The sequence below is a fragment of the Zasmidium cellare genome (genome assembly GCF_010093935.1).
Source record: "Zasmidium cellare ATCC 36951 unplaced genomic scaffold M409scaffold_29, whole genome shotgun sequence".
In the NCBI taxonomy this organism is placed as follows: Eukaryota; Fungi; Ascomycota; class Dothideomycetes; order Mycosphaerellales; family Mycosphaerellaceae; genus Zasmidium; species Zasmidium cellare.
Window position 1 is genome coordinate 209133 of NW_022986973.1, and position 17598 is coordinate 226730.

At 53.3% G+C, this 17598-nt stretch overlaps 7 protein-coding genes across 7 annotated transcripts; 2 read left to right on the plus strand and 5 right to left on the minus strand.

Annotated features, from left to right (window-relative positions):
- Positions 1-268: 268 nt before the first annotated feature.
- On the minus strand, positions 269-3229 carry M409DRAFT_68308 (uncharacterized protein; the record flags this gene model as incomplete). The annotated part of the gene is made up of 1 exon (XM_033817778.1): positions 269-3229. One exon carries the CDS (start codon positions 3227-3229, stop codon positions 269-271), a length of 2961 nt encoding a protein of 986 aa, XP_033664603.1.
- A 1107-nt stretch (positions 3230-4336) lies between these two features.
- On the minus strand, positions 4337-5020 carry M409DRAFT_32143 (glycoside hydrolase family 16 protein; the record flags this gene model as incomplete). The annotated part of the gene is made up of 3 exons (XM_033810246.1): positions 4337-4412; positions 4467-4776; positions 4831-5020. Coding segments are annotated over 3 exons (576 nt in total), but the record flags the coding sequence as incomplete, so codon positions are not given.
- Positions 5021-6248: 1228 nt separating this feature from the next.
- M409DRAFT_25902 (uncharacterized protein) lies at positions 6249-8071 on the plus strand (the record flags this gene model as incomplete). Its single annotated transcript, XM_033807872.1, has 4 exons — positions 6249-6946; positions 7012-7077; positions 7127-7650; positions 7710-8071. 4 exons carry the CDS (start codon positions 6249-6251, stop codon positions 8069-8071), a joined length of 1650 nt encoding a protein of 549 aa, XP_033664605.1.
- A 430-nt stretch (positions 8072-8501) lies between these two features.
- M409DRAFT_25903 (uncharacterized protein) lies at positions 8502-8942 on the minus strand (the record flags this gene model as incomplete). Its single annotated transcript, XM_033807873.1, has 1 exon — positions 8502-8942. The coding sequence occupies one exon, from the start codon at positions 8940-8942 to the stop codon at positions 8502-8504; it is 441 nt and encodes a 146-aa protein (XP_033664606.1).
- A 791-nt stretch (positions 8943-9733) lies between these two features.
- M409DRAFT_57213 (uncharacterized protein) lies at positions 9734-10965 on the minus strand (the record flags this gene model as incomplete). The annotated part of the gene is made up of 3 exons (XM_033813557.1): positions 9734-9992; positions 10044-10452; positions 10503-10965. 3 exons carry the CDS (start codon positions 10963-10965, stop codon positions 9734-9736), a joined length of 1131 nt encoding a protein of 376 aa, XP_033664607.1.
- A 1947-nt stretch (positions 10966-12912) lies between these two features.
- Positions 12913-15297, plus strand: M409DRAFT_57214 (uncharacterized protein; the record flags this gene model as incomplete). Its single annotated transcript, XM_033813558.1, has 1 exon — positions 12913-15297. One exon carries the CDS (start codon positions 12913-12915, stop codon positions 15295-15297), a length of 2385 nt encoding a protein of 794 aa, XP_033664608.1.
- Positions 15298-15486: 189 nt separating this feature from the next.
- On the minus strand, positions 15487-17265 carry M409DRAFT_25906 (uncharacterized protein; the record flags this gene model as incomplete). The annotated part of the gene is made up of 1 exon (XM_033807874.1): positions 15487-17265. The coding sequence occupies one exon, from the start codon at positions 17263-17265 to the stop codon at positions 15487-15489; it is 1779 nt and encodes a 592-aa protein (XP_033664609.1).
- Between the last annotated feature and the right edge of the window lie 333 nt (positions 17266-17598).

Sequence of the window (17598 nt, forward strand, 5' to 3'; positions counted from 1 at the left end):
ACGAAGAGACTCGTGAGGTGTCGCTCTTTCCATACTTTGCAGCCGTTCCAGTGATATATCGACGTAATAGGGGTGGTATCTCTTGCAAAACACAAACGACTTGACGCGCAAAAGACATATCAACCCGGATGTTGAGGTCATCCGCTCAACTATATCCCCAAACATCGATCTCCCAAATATCCAGCATATCCTACAATCTTCACGCCAATGAACGCCGCGCTGATATGATAACGATCCTGTAAACTTGGACGTGTTTCGAGGCCTCGTCTCATCGAGTACCAGCTCTCCACGAGCCGTCAGCGACGATATCAAACTTGATGTCTCGTCCGATGCCCGGCCCATTGATCCGCTGCATACCGCCTCGCTCAAGCCAAGGCCGAAGGTTCTTGCATTGACTGACGTCGAAAGACTCGAGGTATCTGCAGCCTTCGACAACACTCTCCACGCCGGCACCTGTGACTCTCACGCAACCTCGGACGCTGAGGTGCCGAAGTTCGAGCAGGTGGAGGCCAATGCAGCGTAAGCTGTTGTCGCTCACAGCCGAACCACAGAAAGCCATATCAAGCCTCCTGAGGCCGGGTAGACCAAGACTCAGCACTTCGGTCGCTGTGTCCGACAGAGCGCAGCAGAACGAGAGGTCAAGCTCCCTCAGACCTCTACAGCCGCCGACAACGCCAACGATCGCTTGGTCGCTGAGATATGTACAGTCTGCCAGCACCAGCTTTCGCAAGTTGCGGAACTCGTACACGCCCCATGAGTGAAATCCAGCGTCGGAAATGCTGGTGCATCTTGTGAGGTCAAGGCTCTCGATCCGGTCAGCGGCATGAACGGCGATATGTGCCATGCTGCGATCCTGGACATGCTTGCAATACGACAACGTCAAGCGCTTGAGCTTTGGCGCGCCGATGACGGTTCCTGGTGGAGGTAGCGACTGGTTTTCGTGTCCAGGTGAAGACGACGATGAGCCTTTCTTCCCATGTGATCGTTTGCCGTTGAGAGGATAAGGTGGCCGCGGAGGTTGAATCCCAGGCTTCGTTTCCGGCACCACCCAACCCACAACTCGAGCAAGCAAAGCATCGCCGACCTTTCTGCAGTTGCTGAGATCAATCTCTTCCAGACCCTTGGCTCTGTCCACCAAGGCGAGCACGGCGCCTGCAGTCACGTCCCAGACTGATTTCATCTTCCACACCCTCGCCACATCCCCACACGCTTCAGTCAACGCCCTGAAACCTTCATCTGTAACGTGAAAGCAATTGGAGAGGTCAATGTTGCGAGGTCGACTGCCCACCATGGGCACGATAATGTTTTGAAGGACGTCGTCTGTCACATACTTGTTATACATGGCGAGGTTCAGATCCACCATAAGGTCGTCGTGTGTCGAAATAAGATGATGCCAATGCATGCTCACCTGTCGACAGCGCATTGTTTGTAGCAAATCCAGGTTGCTGAGTATGTCTACCAGGACATTGTCGGGTAGCTTGCCCTTTCCAATATTTGAAGGCCGCCTGTCGAGACTCGGTCTTCTCGTGGCAACCGGACTCAGTCGTAAAGGAGAGCTTGGTGATGCTGAGGCTGGCGATGATATCGGAGACATCTTGTGCGGAAACGGCTTCAATGGCGATGATGGGAGGACACGGACCAAAGGTGGACTGGGGGTCCTGTTCTCGGCTGAATGGTTGTCTGGTGAAGGCACAGGCGGCGCAAGAGACGACCTTCGTGACTTAGCGCGCATGTTGTCGAGGTTCTCGTTGAAGAATGGATCTGGGTCGATGGGCTCCATCTGTGATGCTGTAGGCGAATGGCCAGCCTCTTCTAATGGCAGCGGTTCTTCGAATTTGACTTGCGGCAGGTCCTTTCGCCAATCATCCTCGGTTTCGTTACCTGCATCGGAATCTTCACCAGAGTCTGCAGCGGTGTGGACGCCACCGCCAACAGGCCCTCCTACGTCGGTCATCACGATGTCGTCGTCCTTTCGGGCTGCCTTGAGTCGTCTTCTCGCCTCATTCTCGACTTGTTGTCGAAGTTCAGGCCCACAGCGCCTCCATAGTTCATCTAAGACTTCGCCGTTGATGAGAAGGCATTCCACTGCGTTGACACTTCGTACAGTAGCCGTTCGTCTTGGTGCAAGGCTGAGACTCGTTACCTCGCCAAAATACTGTCCAGCCACAAGGCGAGCCCGTATCCGTTGCTCTGGATGTTGTGCATGGCCGTTGGTTTCTGCGGGTGTGAGCGCTTGCGCTGATGCTCGTTTTGTGCCAGGAACTTCGGTCACAACCTCCACGTTACCCTTGATAATGAAGTACACTTCACGCCCACTGCTTCCCTGCCGAACAATCTCGGTGAAGGGTGGGTACGAGACCGGTTGTGCATTCACGCCGAGGTAGTGGAGAATATCCGCTGGCAGGCCAGAAAATAGTGGTAGCTCTTTCAGTAGCTGCCGCACCGTCAGAGGTGAGGAGCCGAGCGCGCTGGAAGCCGCAACTTCTGCAATCCCCGGCGATGGCGACTTTCGTTTCTTGTTGCTCGTCACCTCTCCGTCTTCCAAAGAGCCAGCCTCGCCCATCTCAACGTCGCCGGCCATCCAATCACGTGATCGTTTGCGCGGTGCTGCAGGTGGTCGCATGCTACCATCTTGACTCGTATGTTGACTTGTACCCCTTTCTTTCTTCTTGCGTTCCAAAATGGCCAGTCTCTCGAGCGCTTCATCTCTTATCGCTTGTTCAACGTCGGGGTAGGAAGGCAGCTCTTTCTGCAGGTCTTCCTTGTTCAGTCGAACGACCAAACTCCTTATGCTCGCCACAATGCTGGCAGTGCGCGGCATGTCCATCAGGATTCCAATCTCTCCAAAGAACGAGCCGGGCTTGAGCTCGGCGTATGTGCTTTCTCCATCCCTGCTCGTGACGCGCACTGAGCCACGAACAAGCCAGTACATCGCCTTTGCATCTTCGCCTTCTCTGATGATCTCTTGTGATGGTTGATATATGTTTGGACGTAGACTCTTGCCGATTGAGAGTAGGAAGGATTCGGGCGCGGTCGCGAAGAGGGGGAACGCTTTGAGTCGATCGACAAGCTCGAGTGGAAGTCCGGTGTCGAGTGAAGAGCCTAGAGGGGACGACTTGACGGGTCTCGAAGGGTTCAGATCTGAATCATAACTTTGGATCAAGCTGAGAGCATCTGGAGGGTTGGCAGACCGCGCCGACTGCGAGCCTCGAAGCGGATGTCGGCGCATCCTATTGCAGTCTCAAGTTGCCGATGGAAACGCGAGCTCCTGCGTCGTATGACTGACCATGAGAGTTCGCAAACGTCTCGAGATACAGATGATGTTCGATATATAGGCGGTGAGAGATCCAACACATCCAACGGCAAGGTACTTCTGCTGCAGCCAACCGGCGCTGCAATGCCTAGCGGTATAGACCCGGTCCCATTGGCGTGGTGTATGTACTTGTGCTGAGCGGAGAATGTATCTCGATCGTTGCGACGACTTCGATGGGGACAGCACGTAGGAGAGGTATGTTGGCCGGTATAGGGAGAGCAATTTCAACAGAGCGTGATATCCGTAGCGTCTTTTCCGCGAGATGGTTCGGTCAATGCTCATGCAAGGAACGACGGCGACGATTTAGATCGATAAGCATTCAGACAAGCTCGCATTCCACGATCAAGCCACAAGCAAGTCGAAAAGGAGGGAAACAATCGCAACAATGGGGGTATATCAAAAGAAGCTGGCGACGGTGAAGTAAACCAACTGCATCAAGCACGCGGCGGTTGGCGGGCAGAGAGAGTATGATGAGCGAGGCGGGTGTGGGCCCCACAGCAGCATCTGAGCTCGAGCAATTCTCTGGCTCAAGACCACGGCAGGATCCTTCTCCCGCTTCTAGAAACAGGGATGTCAAGACGTTGCCGGGTGAGTAATGCACACGCTAATGGCGCCTCTCTGAGTTGACGTGCAGCCGTGGAAAAGGGTCTCTTCTTCTTTTCCATCGACAACATTCCCTTTACCTTTCTGAAATGACTTGGTTGGCTCCTGAGAATGACCTTCCCAGTAGACGACGAACGTTCTGACACAAAGCTCACACGCGCTATGAGACAACAGCCCCTGAGCGGTTCGGTGATCAAGCAGGCTAGTGAGAGGTACGTCAGATGAGGGTTCCATTTCGGCATCAAACCACGCACAAGTCAATCTACTAGCATGACTCGTCGGCCATGTCTTTTCTGCACAGATTGCGTCCACGATACACTTCCGTCGAGACTCGTTGAGCAGATCAGGACGACTTCTATATACACGAAAGTCCAGATCCGACTTTCTCCGGCCTGGCAAAACCTCTCGCGCAGGGTTGTAGAACATTACAATTTTCTGGATCTTGAAGACTGCATCTCCCACAGGTGGGCCGGCCGTGAAGTAGGGATCTCCATTACTGTCTTGTGTCAGCGAGAGCCAGGTCACGGAACTCGGCATGCCGGCGACTTACACCCAGTTGTTCCAGAGCCATTGTCCCGGCACAGTGGGAACGTTCTCTGTGATGGTCTGCTGCAGCACGCCATCGAGATAGAATCGTGTAGCATCTTCGGTCCAGTCAAGGCGATATTCATGGACCGCAGAAGTGGCATCTACGGCGGAGCGACCAGACACGGTGGTGGCGTCTACACCTTCGACGAGATTCTGGTTTGTGTAGAGCATAGCCCTGGTCCCATTATTGGCATCGACGTTCGCAAAAGATTCTGGATCGCTGATCCATTCGATGTCAGTCTCCTGATTATCGTCAAAGTACATGAACATTCCTGGAAAACATTGTCAGCGACGTTCGCACGGGCGGAGATGGTGCAGAGCCCTACCATTACAGACGCCCGGCTCCTCAGTCAAGATGGCATAAGTTCGCACGCTTCCATACAGGACATTGAACCATGTGAAGACCTCGGCAGATCGTATTGGATTTTCGGTCTGGCCACCAGGAACGACGAGCTCCAGAAAGCCATCCTGTACGCGAGCATTCTCTGGCACGAACAAGTGATCATATACAGCAGGCGTATCGGGGTCCCTTGGCACTATCCAATCCGAAGCGCTCAGACCAGTCGGTAGCGTATTACCAGAGAACGTAAATGTCGTGGTTGCAGCGAACTGGGCCAGCGATGGAGCTGTAAGAGCAAGGTTGAAGAAAAAGTATGTAAGCATGGCTTCTACGATATGAGGGCTAATGATCTCAAAGCAAGCTGTCCAGGGGAAGGAAGACGGACGAGCTACCACGGATGCTTCCTACCTCTTTATACCATGAGAGACCGACATGCCCTCCAGCTCACGTTGGGCGGCTATGAACGTCTCCAGACGCTACGAGGAGCCAAGACGCCGACTGACTACCAGTTGCGATCATAGCTGTGTTGCCTACAGCCGGTCAAGCGGGACACTTGCCAGCATAGGCATGTCAGCTCGAACATACCCAGTACTGAGCGGACCGATGCTTCTTTCAGTCGACTTGACCACACCACCAGTGGAGATGTACGAGACCAAGCGAGTCGAAGCGATCCTTAGCGGGTATTGGCATCAGCCGCAGTACATGCCCTAGCTGCCAGTAATCTATGCGGTTGATGGGCACTCGCGAACCAAAGATTTCGGGCCATTGACGAAGAAATTGCAATGCACTGCATTGAAGCTGGAACGTCATGCGACATGGAGACAAAATTCAGGGTCCCGTGACTGGCTGTCACAAGCGGTTAGCGCCGAGTAGGTGAATGAGTGAGTCAAATCTGACTCCCCTTCCGACACTCGCTCCAACAAAACCTCTGACCGCCACAGAAAGCACGTTGGAAACTTGAACATGGCGGAATTGACTTGGTTTAGATTTGGGCGGAAATTTACCCGGCTCAGAGGTCCACATGTCGTTGGAACCAAAAGTGACATCGCCACCCATGAACGACGTTCATGCGCCCAATGGATGGTTGCACTGATTTCTGGTGAATATTTGATTGGAGATTGAAGTATCTGTTCGAAGTAGGAGCAAGAGGGCGAAGCCGGTGAGTCAGGTCGTCGTTTCTTCCGTATTCAGGTGCTGCGCCTCGGCGCACGTGCTCCTTCTTCTTTCGACTTTGTCTCTTCAAATCTCAATCCGCACTCGAAATATTGGCACAACACAAACAAACAGGCTTATCTGGTCTTCTACACAACAGTCGGCGAACCCTGCGTCGTGCGACTTGACAGAACCCTCATCGCAGCGAGCGACCCGACATTATCTCCAAACCTCAAACAACCCGCGACAGCAATGGCGGACATTCTTCTCCAGAAGAACGACGAAGCATACGCGCGAGTGGAGCATGTCGTCGAACAGATTGCGCAGAGGCTCGAATTCGAATACATCACATGGGATCCGCCTCCACGTGCCGGTCCAGGAGACTATTTCACCCGCGGATCCGTAGTGGCAATGCTGCCTCTGGACGTATTCGGTCGCCTGACTCGAGCCTCTCCTCACGTCTTTGGACTTTTCGCCGTTCAAAACTCTGTCCGCCTTGAATGTCGAACACGTCTGAGAATGGAGCTATTCGAGGAGCACATCAAAGAGAGACTTGTTCTTGAGAACATCGGTGTCGACAGGGAAACGGGCATGATCGAAATCATAGATGAGCAACTTGCCCGGATTGGTCTTGCCTTGCCTAATGGCTTGGATTTGGTGCTCAGCCACAAAAGGGTTGATGATGCTCTGCCGGAAGAGCTGTCTAGCTTTTCTCGCTTTGTGGAGAATTCGAAAGAGCCCCTTGCGTTGCAGTGCCTTTCAACGATATATCGTCGCAACTATTTGCTGGTTCGCGATTGGGCTTACCGGGTCGGAATCATGTCACCAGACGGTCGGATAGGAACGGAAGAAGTTCTGGTCAAGTATTACACCGAGGGATTCTTCGAACACATTCAAGATGTTGAACGCCTTGCATCCTCACCAGTGAACGAGAACAAGCTGTTCTACAAGTATGTTATGCTCCAGATCTCTGCCCACAACACTCAACAAACGCTGATTGGGTCCTCGTCTTTAGAATCATCAGAAGCAACAGCTTTTGCCAGCTACCACGCCATATGTGCCACGTTCCGCTCAGTGATGGGTGGGTATTTCTCGTCCTGTTGTATTGTCATTTGGCTGATTATCTGCAGGCGTTACATGTCTCAGATGTCTTCGGATCACAGAATGCGCATGAAAAAGGCGATCGAGAGAGTTGCGCCGCCTTCTGATCTCGCAGACTGGACCGTCGACGCGCTCAAAGACTTTGTAGCGACGTATGAGGTCTTCATCAAGATCGACGCCAGCTGCTGGGATGTTAGACATCAAAGCAAACTCGCGCAGCATAGGTTCATCTCGGAGACGCGCTACCGAGTGGCCCGCTTTGAAGCCCTTCACGTTGTACATTTCGGACGTGAATTCCAATTGACAGCATACCCCGAGTTCAGCCTACCTACTGGCCACCTGGATAACATCACGTTCCTGATCGCCGCATCCGCAGAGTCACCATCGCGTTCTTTTCAGGATGTTTACGATCATGCCGTTGAAATAAGCCGGACCACTCTCAACCCAAGGGACTTTGAAGGGGTTGGAAGAACAGTCCAGTACGAAGTCATGGACAGACAAGCACTAACAAAGGCGCTTGGGGACCTTGAAGTGATAGCGCACAACTTGCCAGGTAAGCAATCTCGTCTTGACCTGCCAAGTTGAGGATCAACAATGCTGACCGTCTCCCAGCCGTCTTCGCCCTGCATCTCGACTACAGCCCCCTCATCGACCCGCTAGCAGAAGAAGAAGCCAAGAACAAACAGACGGCACTGACGAGTACTTCTCCAGCACAAGAACCCTCAGACAAATTCAGAACCTCGCAAGAAGTGCTAAACCGCTTGCAGTGGGACACGAAGCATGCATCGAACAGATACGAAGTCGGATACAAAGATCGATTCGAGACGAAGCTGCTGTGGAAGCCGCTCGAGGAGTGGACGAAGGACAAGCAGGCGGAGGATTTCGTGCCGATCCACCGGATACACCAGTTCAGGGAAGTGGGTTCTACTGAGGTCATATGGGATAGGGATAAGAGAGTTGATCGGACTGGATGAGTTGGAGAGGATGGGGTGAGGTGAATTGAGGTTTGGATTGCTTTGTAGCGTTGTTGATTCATAGCGGCTTTCTGGTTCTATTCGACGCTTCGTTCAAATTTCCAACTGTTCATTCTCAGGCTCGACCCAGCCGTTCACCATTCTGTTGCTTGACTGACTTTCTCCCCATCGAGATTTGCCACCTCGACTCCGTAGTACAGCATAGGATGCCCGAGAGCTCAGACCGCTTGGGTTCAGTTGTCTTACTTGGGCTTTCGTTTCCCATCAGGCACGCTCCTCGGCCACCTCTGTCTCCACAGAGTTACTGTATTTTCCAGAACGAATCCCGCGGGCTTCCTCTCTCACTGCCATGCGCTCCTTCCCTTCGCCACCATAGTAGAAGCCAGAGGTCTCGAGACTCATCGTACACCACCTCTCTCCAGGAACCCTCTCACCCACAAACACTACTCGTACACTTATACAAGCTCTGAAAAAACAACATGCCCACCCACATATTACACGACCTCGTGGTACTGTTATCCCACACACAATTCCCCACCGTCTTGTCATCCTCGTCATTCACAATATACGCCTCGCCATCCTTGACGAACTTGAGCTTGCCGGAATCGCAGAGCCCGCCATTGACAATCAGGTGGTCGGATCCGAAGGGCCCGGCCGTGCCGTTGCTGAGGTAGTGGTCGTCTTGGGCCGGGACGAGATGGGAGCAGGTGTAGTCTGTTTTGTTGTTGGTTCCGGAGAGGACTTTGGCGCCAGTATAACACTGCGCGATCCCAAAACTTCCCATACACACGGATGTGTTGGAGACGAAGAAGTCTGCTGAGGCGAGTGGGAGAAGGGTGGTGAAGAGGAGGAAAGGCTTTGTAGAGCGCATATTGGTTTTTCTTGGCGGTATCGTAGGAAACGCTGATTGATACCCTAGAGCAGGTGAAGTGACAACGAACGAAGAAAGACTTCACCTACCGAAGTGGCATGCGAGCCTTCATGTACCCTCTCCAAACAATCACCCCACCGCCCATCCTGCCGCTGGATCAGGCAAGGCAATAGACCCCAAGCTAGGCCAGCCTTGTTCGAACGACCTGCATCGTTGCGGCGCAGGTCTAGAAAAAGCCAAAAAGCCCAGCCGCAGCGCACCGCAATAACAACAAACAGTTAGGCAGTCTGTGAGACCGGTGCATATTAGACCGATAAGAGCAAACATCCTGGATCCGGATTGGTTGGTATCGTTGATACTCTTCATGAACCCTAGGTGCAACCTAGTCGCGACGGTAGTCTAGGACTCTTTGCTTGTTCTTCCTCCGAACGCCTCCTTCAGCCGTACCGCATAGCTGCCTCATGCAGGCAGTGCCGCGCCGGTGAAAACTGCTGCGGCCGTCGGCTGGGCTTCGGAGCTATTTTGAAGGGCGACGAAGTCTTCTGCGGTGCTTTAGTGCAATGGCGTTGCTGACAGATGAAGAAGCGAGATGAAGTTGAAAGAGAGTGCAAGGGTGAAAACGTAAAGCGCTGTTGTTCAGCCTCAGAGCTGAGACCCACACACATTCCTTTCCTGGTCAGAGGTCACCTGATATAGCTATTGCGCCAACTACTCGTGGCTGCTCTTATATCAGCCTCTCAGTCTTCCACCTCGTCTGAATGCACTGTTCGCAAACATTCATCATTCGTCGCCTATGCCCATGCTCCAATCAAACTCATGCAGAAAGCTCCAAGGAAGACCAACGACATCGCAATTCGTCGCTTGTTACCGCGTAACAATCGCCAACTATCGTCGCTCAAGAAGTCTTCCGACAACAGATCGACCAAGCTGGTGTAAGTCAAGAGGCCGGCCGAAATGGCGTTCATCGTACCGACGACGATGAGGCCAGTTTCACTGTCTGGATCGTAAAGATTGCGAGTCGCGATACCGATGGCTTGTCCAAGGGGAGTTCTTTCGTCGACGTCAGCTCTGGTACACTTGAATGTCTGAGAGTCCACTTACGTGCAGCCATATGCCAAGGCCATGAACCAGGGCTGAAGTGCGCGTGGTCGCCAACCGACCGTAGCGATGCGAGAACCCAGCGCCAACCCTTCAAAGCATTGGTGAAACGCAATGGCAATCAGGAGGATGACCTGTTCACTGCCAACAGCAACAGCCAACGCCATTCCAATGAAGACAGAGTGGAACAAAATACCACATTCGAGAAGCATACACTGCATTGTAAGTTTCTTGCGCTGTTGAATTTCTTCCTTTTCGTCCATGGCATCAAGACTGTCTTCGCTGGTTCGACCAAGTCCGACGGCCGTGGTTTGATCCTCGTTGCTAACATCTGCAGCACTCTCCTGGAAATCCTTGGTTTTCTTGTGGGATCTTCCTGATCTAGTTCGTCCAAACTCGGGCGTTATTTGAGCTGCATATCATTAGCTTGCGTAGTATTCTACAATGTTCTAGCCTACTCACCAGGCGTAATCTCATCGATGGCCATCGACGCAGTACGTGACGGCATCGCACTGGGTTCCCCGTCGCAACAAGCTGCCGCCGCATTTGCCTCTGGCCCAGAACAGATCGATCGACCAGGGCTGAATATCATCTCCGCGATTGTGATAATGAACACCGCTGCAAGAGCAATTGCCCCTGCAAATGCTGGATACTGCTCATTGAAGAAACTCGGCAGGCAAGGGTCCGTCAGCGAAACGAAGGCCGTTGGGAAGAGGTGGACAAAGGCAGTAGCTATCAGAACACCGGTTCCAAAGTGTCTGAAGACGAACAGAGCCTTAGGAGGTATGTGTAGCTGCGGCACTTTCAATGCGACCAACGGCAAAGCGCAAGCACCTGCTGAAACTCCCAGGATGATGAACAAGGCTCCCACGTGCAAAGGAAGATTGTAGTCCTCCTTCCGCGTGCCGGTTCCACATTCTGCCATTGTCGAGATCCCGATTGCTGAACCTCTGAGCGCGAGATGTCTTTACAATATCGAATGTTGCCAAGGTTCAATTGGAAGTCGTATTCAGAAGCTGATTTGATTCGATTCGCCGAAGATGGTCCATTCGCCACAAAGTTCCAAATGCCTGGTCAGAAGCTCGACTCCAATCTTTTACTGTCTGGCCATTTCAGCAGGAGGAAGAAGTCGACATGGCCCAGCAAGGTTGCGAATGCCTCGTCAGAGAACCCAGCTCTAGGTCGTCAGAGCCGCGGAAGGACCTTGGCGGTGTTCTTGGGACCTTGGCGAACGATTAAAAAACGGAGCACATTGTCAGCGACACGTGAAGATCGCGAGGCCATTGGAGGGGTCATTGTAGAAACAATGCTGTCTCTCGAAGCTTACGCTGTGCCTCTTGTGCTCATAGGGCGAGGGTACGGTGATGGACACTTATACTCTCTCACAGGATGCGCCAAGACGAGAAGTGGACTTCCACGCACGGCTTCATGGATGCTGTCACCTGCTCTTCGACACGTGTTCGCGAAACACCACATCAAAGGTGACCATCATGTTGGCTGACAGCTGATGTGGACTGGCCGGACAGCACGCGTGGCCAGATGTTGGACACACAAAGGGCGAAGCGGCGAAGCTCCATGGCACAGAGCCATCAGCGAGAAATCGAGTATACCGGAATAGACGGTGACTCCAGAGGCTGAGGACCTCGCGACGATATCTATTCCCTTAAAAAATAGCAATATGGGGGACCTTCGGTGCACGAGGAATTACCAATGTCCAAGAACGGCATTTCGACTCCGGCTGTTGAATGGCCTTCACCACGACTCTGGTCTAGGCACCGCCTCGACGATACAGATTCCAGCGATGAGTGGTTTCCCAGTTGTCACTGTCCACGAAACAACCGCGCTTCAGCCGCCGAGTAACGATGCCCAAAGCCGACGCGACCCTATGGCCACATTGGAGTACCTGTTACCGTTTCCGGATTGGCCATGAACATGGTGGGTATCATGGTGGCCTCTCGGTTCGTCTCAGCTGCGATGGTCATGTTGTTGGACTGTGGAAACAGGGAACTTGTTGATGCTTCATCACGGCCTCCGGTGGCCTGGAAAGGCAAAGATTGAGCGGATTCTAAATTTATCCGAGCACGTGCGTCTCCGCACGACCCACACCGAATAGACTTCACAGCTCTCGCCATGTTCGGCATCCCGACGCAGACGTGCACAGCACGTTTGCAAATTATCTTTCTGCGTTGTACTGACGGCCCGTTAGTCTACCACGAATAGCCCGATCAACATCATGGCCACCGTTCATCACATCAGGCGAGAATTGAGATACGTCACGCAGACGAACAAGACCAGAGGCCTTCAGGGAACGACATCCGAGCGGTTGCCATACTCCAGAACGACCAACGGGTACAAAGCGTTAAAGATGACATCTCATCCAAGCTTGCGTCACGGAGAATAAGACATCACCAAGGCATGTGGAAACGATGCTTAACCAAACGACTGATCATCCTTCGTGCGGATACTTGCCTATTGCACGAGCACTGCCGTCTCAGCTCGTGGCCCCAGCCTCTACATACCCGCCGTCGGTTGGAGAGGCTGAAGCCGCCGGACTGCCCATGGTCCATCCACATGGCATGCCTTACGCATAGACGGTAGCGCTGGAGCCGCCCCTTTACCCTCATGGCACGCTTTTAGTCGACTATGGACTAAACCTCAAGCAGGCTGTGTTGGACGCCTTGCGAAGGTATATCAGGCGTACAGCGTCAAATGATGGGGGCGATCATGGCGGGAACAAGTGTGGACCAGTATATACAGGGCCTCGTAGGTCTCTGTCTCGGGGCTTTTCATCACTCATCAACTTCTTGTGTCCAAAGGAACATTCAGTGCGCCTTTCCTAGTATTTCCTTTCGTCTGTCATTTCTTTGACAAGATGCGCGCATTCGCCGCCGCTGCCGCCCTCCTAGGCGCGGCTTCTGCATCTCCTGCAGGAATCTCCGACTACATTCGAGCTGCTACGAACACCCCAGCCCACAACACGACGAGTACGAGCGAAGAGCCGTGTGCTCTAATCAGCGAGGCACTTCGAAACCAGACCGCAAAGCACACCGTTCCACTGGATGCGAAGGTGGCCTACGCTTGCTTGCAGTCTGTCCCTCTTCATACCAAGGATGCAGCGCTGCAGTTGGAGGGTGTCAGAACCTTTACCCAGTTTCAGAGCACCTTGGCCTACCTGAAAACTCCCACAGAGGGTTATCTATACCCAGCTGTTGATGTCTTTGGTGCCTACGACCAGATTGCGAAGAAGCTGGAAAACAACGAATACAAAGGAGAATACGATTTCCAATTCGACCTGTTGGACACCATAAACAGCGCCCACGACGGTCACTTCTGGTACTTTGCGGATATTACTCAGATTTTTAGCTTCGTTCGACAACCGCTATACTCCGTATCCAAAGATGGAATCTCGGTGCCAGAGGTCTATCTCGCTGCGGACATCATAGCGTTCAACTCACCAAACGGGACAAACTCGACTACCTCGCCAGTCGCGCGTATCAATGGTCAAGACGTTGAGGCGTTCCTCAATCAGAATGCTGCGGCCACCGGCAACAACCAAGACCCCGACGCCAACTACAACACCATGTTCCCCGAATACGTGCGCGGTGCCAAGAGTGTAGGCGTCTTCGCCTCGAGCTCTTTTTACAGTGGACCAGTGACCACGTTGACATTCCGTAACGGCACCTCGCGTATTATGCAAAACTACGCTACAACTACGGCCAACTTCACTGGCGTTGTTGATGGAAAGTCGTTTTTCGAGCAGTTCTGTGTTCCTCAGACATCCTCCGAGGAGGATGCTACTCCTACACCGTCCTCCACCGAGGCGCCAGTCATCCCAACCACGGAGGTGCCCTTCAAAGCCGTTCCTACCCAGACTGCCAATCCAGGACCTGATGGTTACCCAGTGCCTGTCATCATCAACGATGATGGCTCAGTTGCTGGATACCACCCTCGATACAACAAAGAGCTTGCTGTGCTCTCGATCCCAACCTTCCAGCCAGCTGACGACACGCAATTCGAGAACGTTGTCCGTCAATTCCTGGCCATGTCGCAGGCCGCTGGCAAGAAGAAGCTGGTCATCGATCTGCGCGGTAACGGAGGTGGTGATGTCGATTTGGCATACGACCTCTTCTCCCAGCTCTTCCCAAAGTCCATCCCGTATGGAGCGACCAACTTCCGCGCCACACCTCTCGGCAACGACGTCGGCATCATCGTCAGCGACTTCTACTCCAACGTCACCAACGCGACCATCTCACCAGACGAATGCAACAATCCAACCGACTTCTCCATCCACCCCTTCAACTACCGCGAACAACTCAACGTCGACAACGGAAACTTCACGTCCTGGCAAGACTTCTTCGGCCCCCACGAGTACCATGGCGACAACTTCACCTCCCTCACGCGCTACAACCTCAACGACAAGTACACCTTCAGCTGCAGCAACATCTCCGGCTTCGGCAACATCACCAACATCACGCCCGTCCAAGTCTTCCAGCAGGAGAACATCATCCTCGTGCAAGACGGCATTTGCGCCTCCACCTGCGCCGTCTTCAGCGAATTCGTGAAATCCCAAAAATCCATCAAACAAGTCGTCTTCGGCGGCCGCGCGCAAACCGGGCCCCAGCAAGCCGTCGGCGGCGTCAAAGGCGCCAACGTCTACGGCTGGGACCTTCTCGCCATGGCCATCGACGAAGCCGGCGTCGACGACGCGACCCCGGCGCAAGCCGCCTACTTCCAAAAGACCTACGGCAACCTCACCGCGCCCGCCCAACAAGCCCTCGCCCGCGCGGCGGTCATCGAGAACGAAGTCCAGGCGAAAGTCAACATCCGGAATAACATCCGGCAGGGCGATGCGTCCGTCACGCCGCTGCAGTTCGTCTACGAAGCGGCGGATTGCAGACGCTTCTACACGCCCGCGATGCTCGCGGACCAGAGTCTCATCTGGAAGGCCGCGTACGATTCGATCTGGGGCAATGCTTCGTGCGTGGCGGGTTCGACGGGACATCCTTCTTCGAAGCCGGGAGTTATTGCGCCTGGCCAGAATGTGCCGCCGGAGAGTGCGAGGAATTTCTTTGGGGCGGATGTTAGTGGGCCTTATCCTGTGGCTAACTCGAGCCTGAAGGCGAGCAGTACTGGGAATGGGAATGGCAATGGCACGGCGACGGAGCCGCAGGCTTATACTGGTGGTGCGATGGGCGCGTCGGTCAGTGGGTTGATGGTGACTTTGATGGCTTTTGTTGCGGCTTGTATGCTTGTGTAGTGAGTGAGTTGTGTGAAGGAGATGATGCATAGCAATGGAGTTTAGCATACCCAGTTTGCGAGATGACAGAAATGAAAAATGAAAACAATTCAAGAGCCTTTGCTCGTTTTGGTACAATTCAACATCTTGCACCAGGATCTTGGTACAACCTGACATACTTCCCCTACTCATAGGTTGACAGCAGCTCCATCAATTATGCACACCCCCTCCAACATTCGCCGTACTCCTCCTAAGCCCCCCTTTATATCTCTCCAACGCCCTCGCTCTCGCAGTCTTATGATCCACAATCGGCTTGGGATAACCAGCCTTCTCCGCTTCTTTCCCCTTGCCCCGTCCATAAGGATCGTGGATAGCATTGCCTTCCATCCCAGCCAGCTCAGGCACCCATTTCCGGATATACTCTCCCTCCTTATCGAATTTTTCAGACTGCAGCAAAGGGTTGAAGATTCGAAAGTAAGGCTGCGGGTCCACGCCCGTGCTGGCACTGAATCCCCAGCCGCCGTTATTCGAAGCGAAATCCCCATCGATGAGGTTCTCCATGAAGTGCTTCTCACCCAGTCGCCAGTCCAGCAGGAGGTCTTTCGCGAGGAAACTCGCCACAATCATCCTGCAGCGGTTGTGGATGTAGCCCATATACAGACACTGCCGCATCGCCGCGTCGACGATAGGAAATCCGGTCTTGCCCTCGCACCAGCGTTGGAAGTGCTCGTCGTTGTACTCCCACTCGATGTCGCTGTACTCGTATTTGAAGGGCTTGAACATGCAAATGTACGGCCAATTCGCTAGGACGTGCTTGTAGAAGTCACGCCATGCGACTTCACTTATCCAGGTGCCGTGGCCGGCTGATCCAGCATCTAGCTTGCGGGAGCTATTGCTGTCGCGGGCTGCTCGAACGGCGGTGCGTGCGGCCAATGTACCGGCCGAGAGGTGGACTGAGAGCAGTGATGTGCTATTCGCAGCGGGCAGGTTGCGAGAGGAAGCGTAGTTCTTGATCTTCTCTTTAGTGAAGCGCTCGAGGCGGTCTTGAGCTTCGTGTTCCCCGGCGGGCCAGATATTTCCCAGCCGTTGCTTGTATTCCGCATCTTTGATGGCCTTGCTCGGTGGCGCGGTCGGTATTGGTTTCTCGAAGATATCTTTGAACTTCGTCTTCGCAGTCTCTGGATTCTGGTGCGGTGGTTCTGCCGCGTCCAGCATGTCTGGATGTTCATGCAGATGCTTGATCCATGCCTTCAACCAGGGTGAGTATACGCTGTATTGCTTGCCAGCACCACTCGCGAGGTTACCTGGCGGTACGACCACATCGTCGTGTACCGGTTGGAAGTCGATTCCTTTCTCAAGACACTTTTTCAACAGCTTCGTCTCTCGCCTCAGCTCGTCGACCTCGTATTCGATATTGCAGAAAATGTGTTTCGCGCCCCACTTCCCACATACTTCCAAGACATGTCCAGGGACATCATTTCTCTTGTCAATAGTGACTGTATGTAGAGGTATGTTTTTCTCTTGCAGATCGCTCTTCAGCACCTCCAGTGTCCGCAGATCGAAATCCACTCTCGCCGGCGACGTAAAGTGTGCCTCATAATCCTGAGGCGACACAATGAACATGCATATCAGAGGCACATTCTTGCTCTTGGCCTTCTCACTCGCCAATCGAAGCCCTTTATTGTCAAACGTCCTAAGATCTCGCTTAAACCAGTGTACCACCGATTCACCCACTTGGATCTCTTCTCTTTCGGGCTTGGTATCCTTGATGCTCTTCTCAAGAAGCTCGATGGGCCGAGGAATCTCGTTATCGTTGTATTCTTTGCATCGTTCATTGCTCATCTCTGGGGGATAGAACTGTCTTTGCACGATGCCTGACTTTTTCGAGATCCTCGAGTGGTCGAATTGCGGCTGGCCATTGCTCTCAGGCTTCGTTTTGTTCGAAGGCGATGGCCGTACTGGAGACGTTGCCTTGCGTTTGGGAGCCATTGTCGTCTTGTTCGAGAGAGAGCTGTAGAACGCGTTCCCCAGACGTCCGGTCGGATTCTGTTGCAGGGGGCTGGAGAGTCTGATGTATCGAGAAATCATCAACTAAAAGAGTGTTCGAGAATTGTTCTTCACTCTTCACGAGCTGCACAACAAAGGCTTTCCCCTGCAAAACGATTGCAATGTCGTCGACGTCACACAAGGAGCTTCTCCACGATTCACCTCCGTTCCTGGCGCTAATCGATCTTAGCGCAAGATGGTTGGTAGCTCAGCCGATTGGCTGGGAGAAACTTTGAAGGGTCGCTCCTGTCTCGAGATATCTTCGAAGCTCAGAGC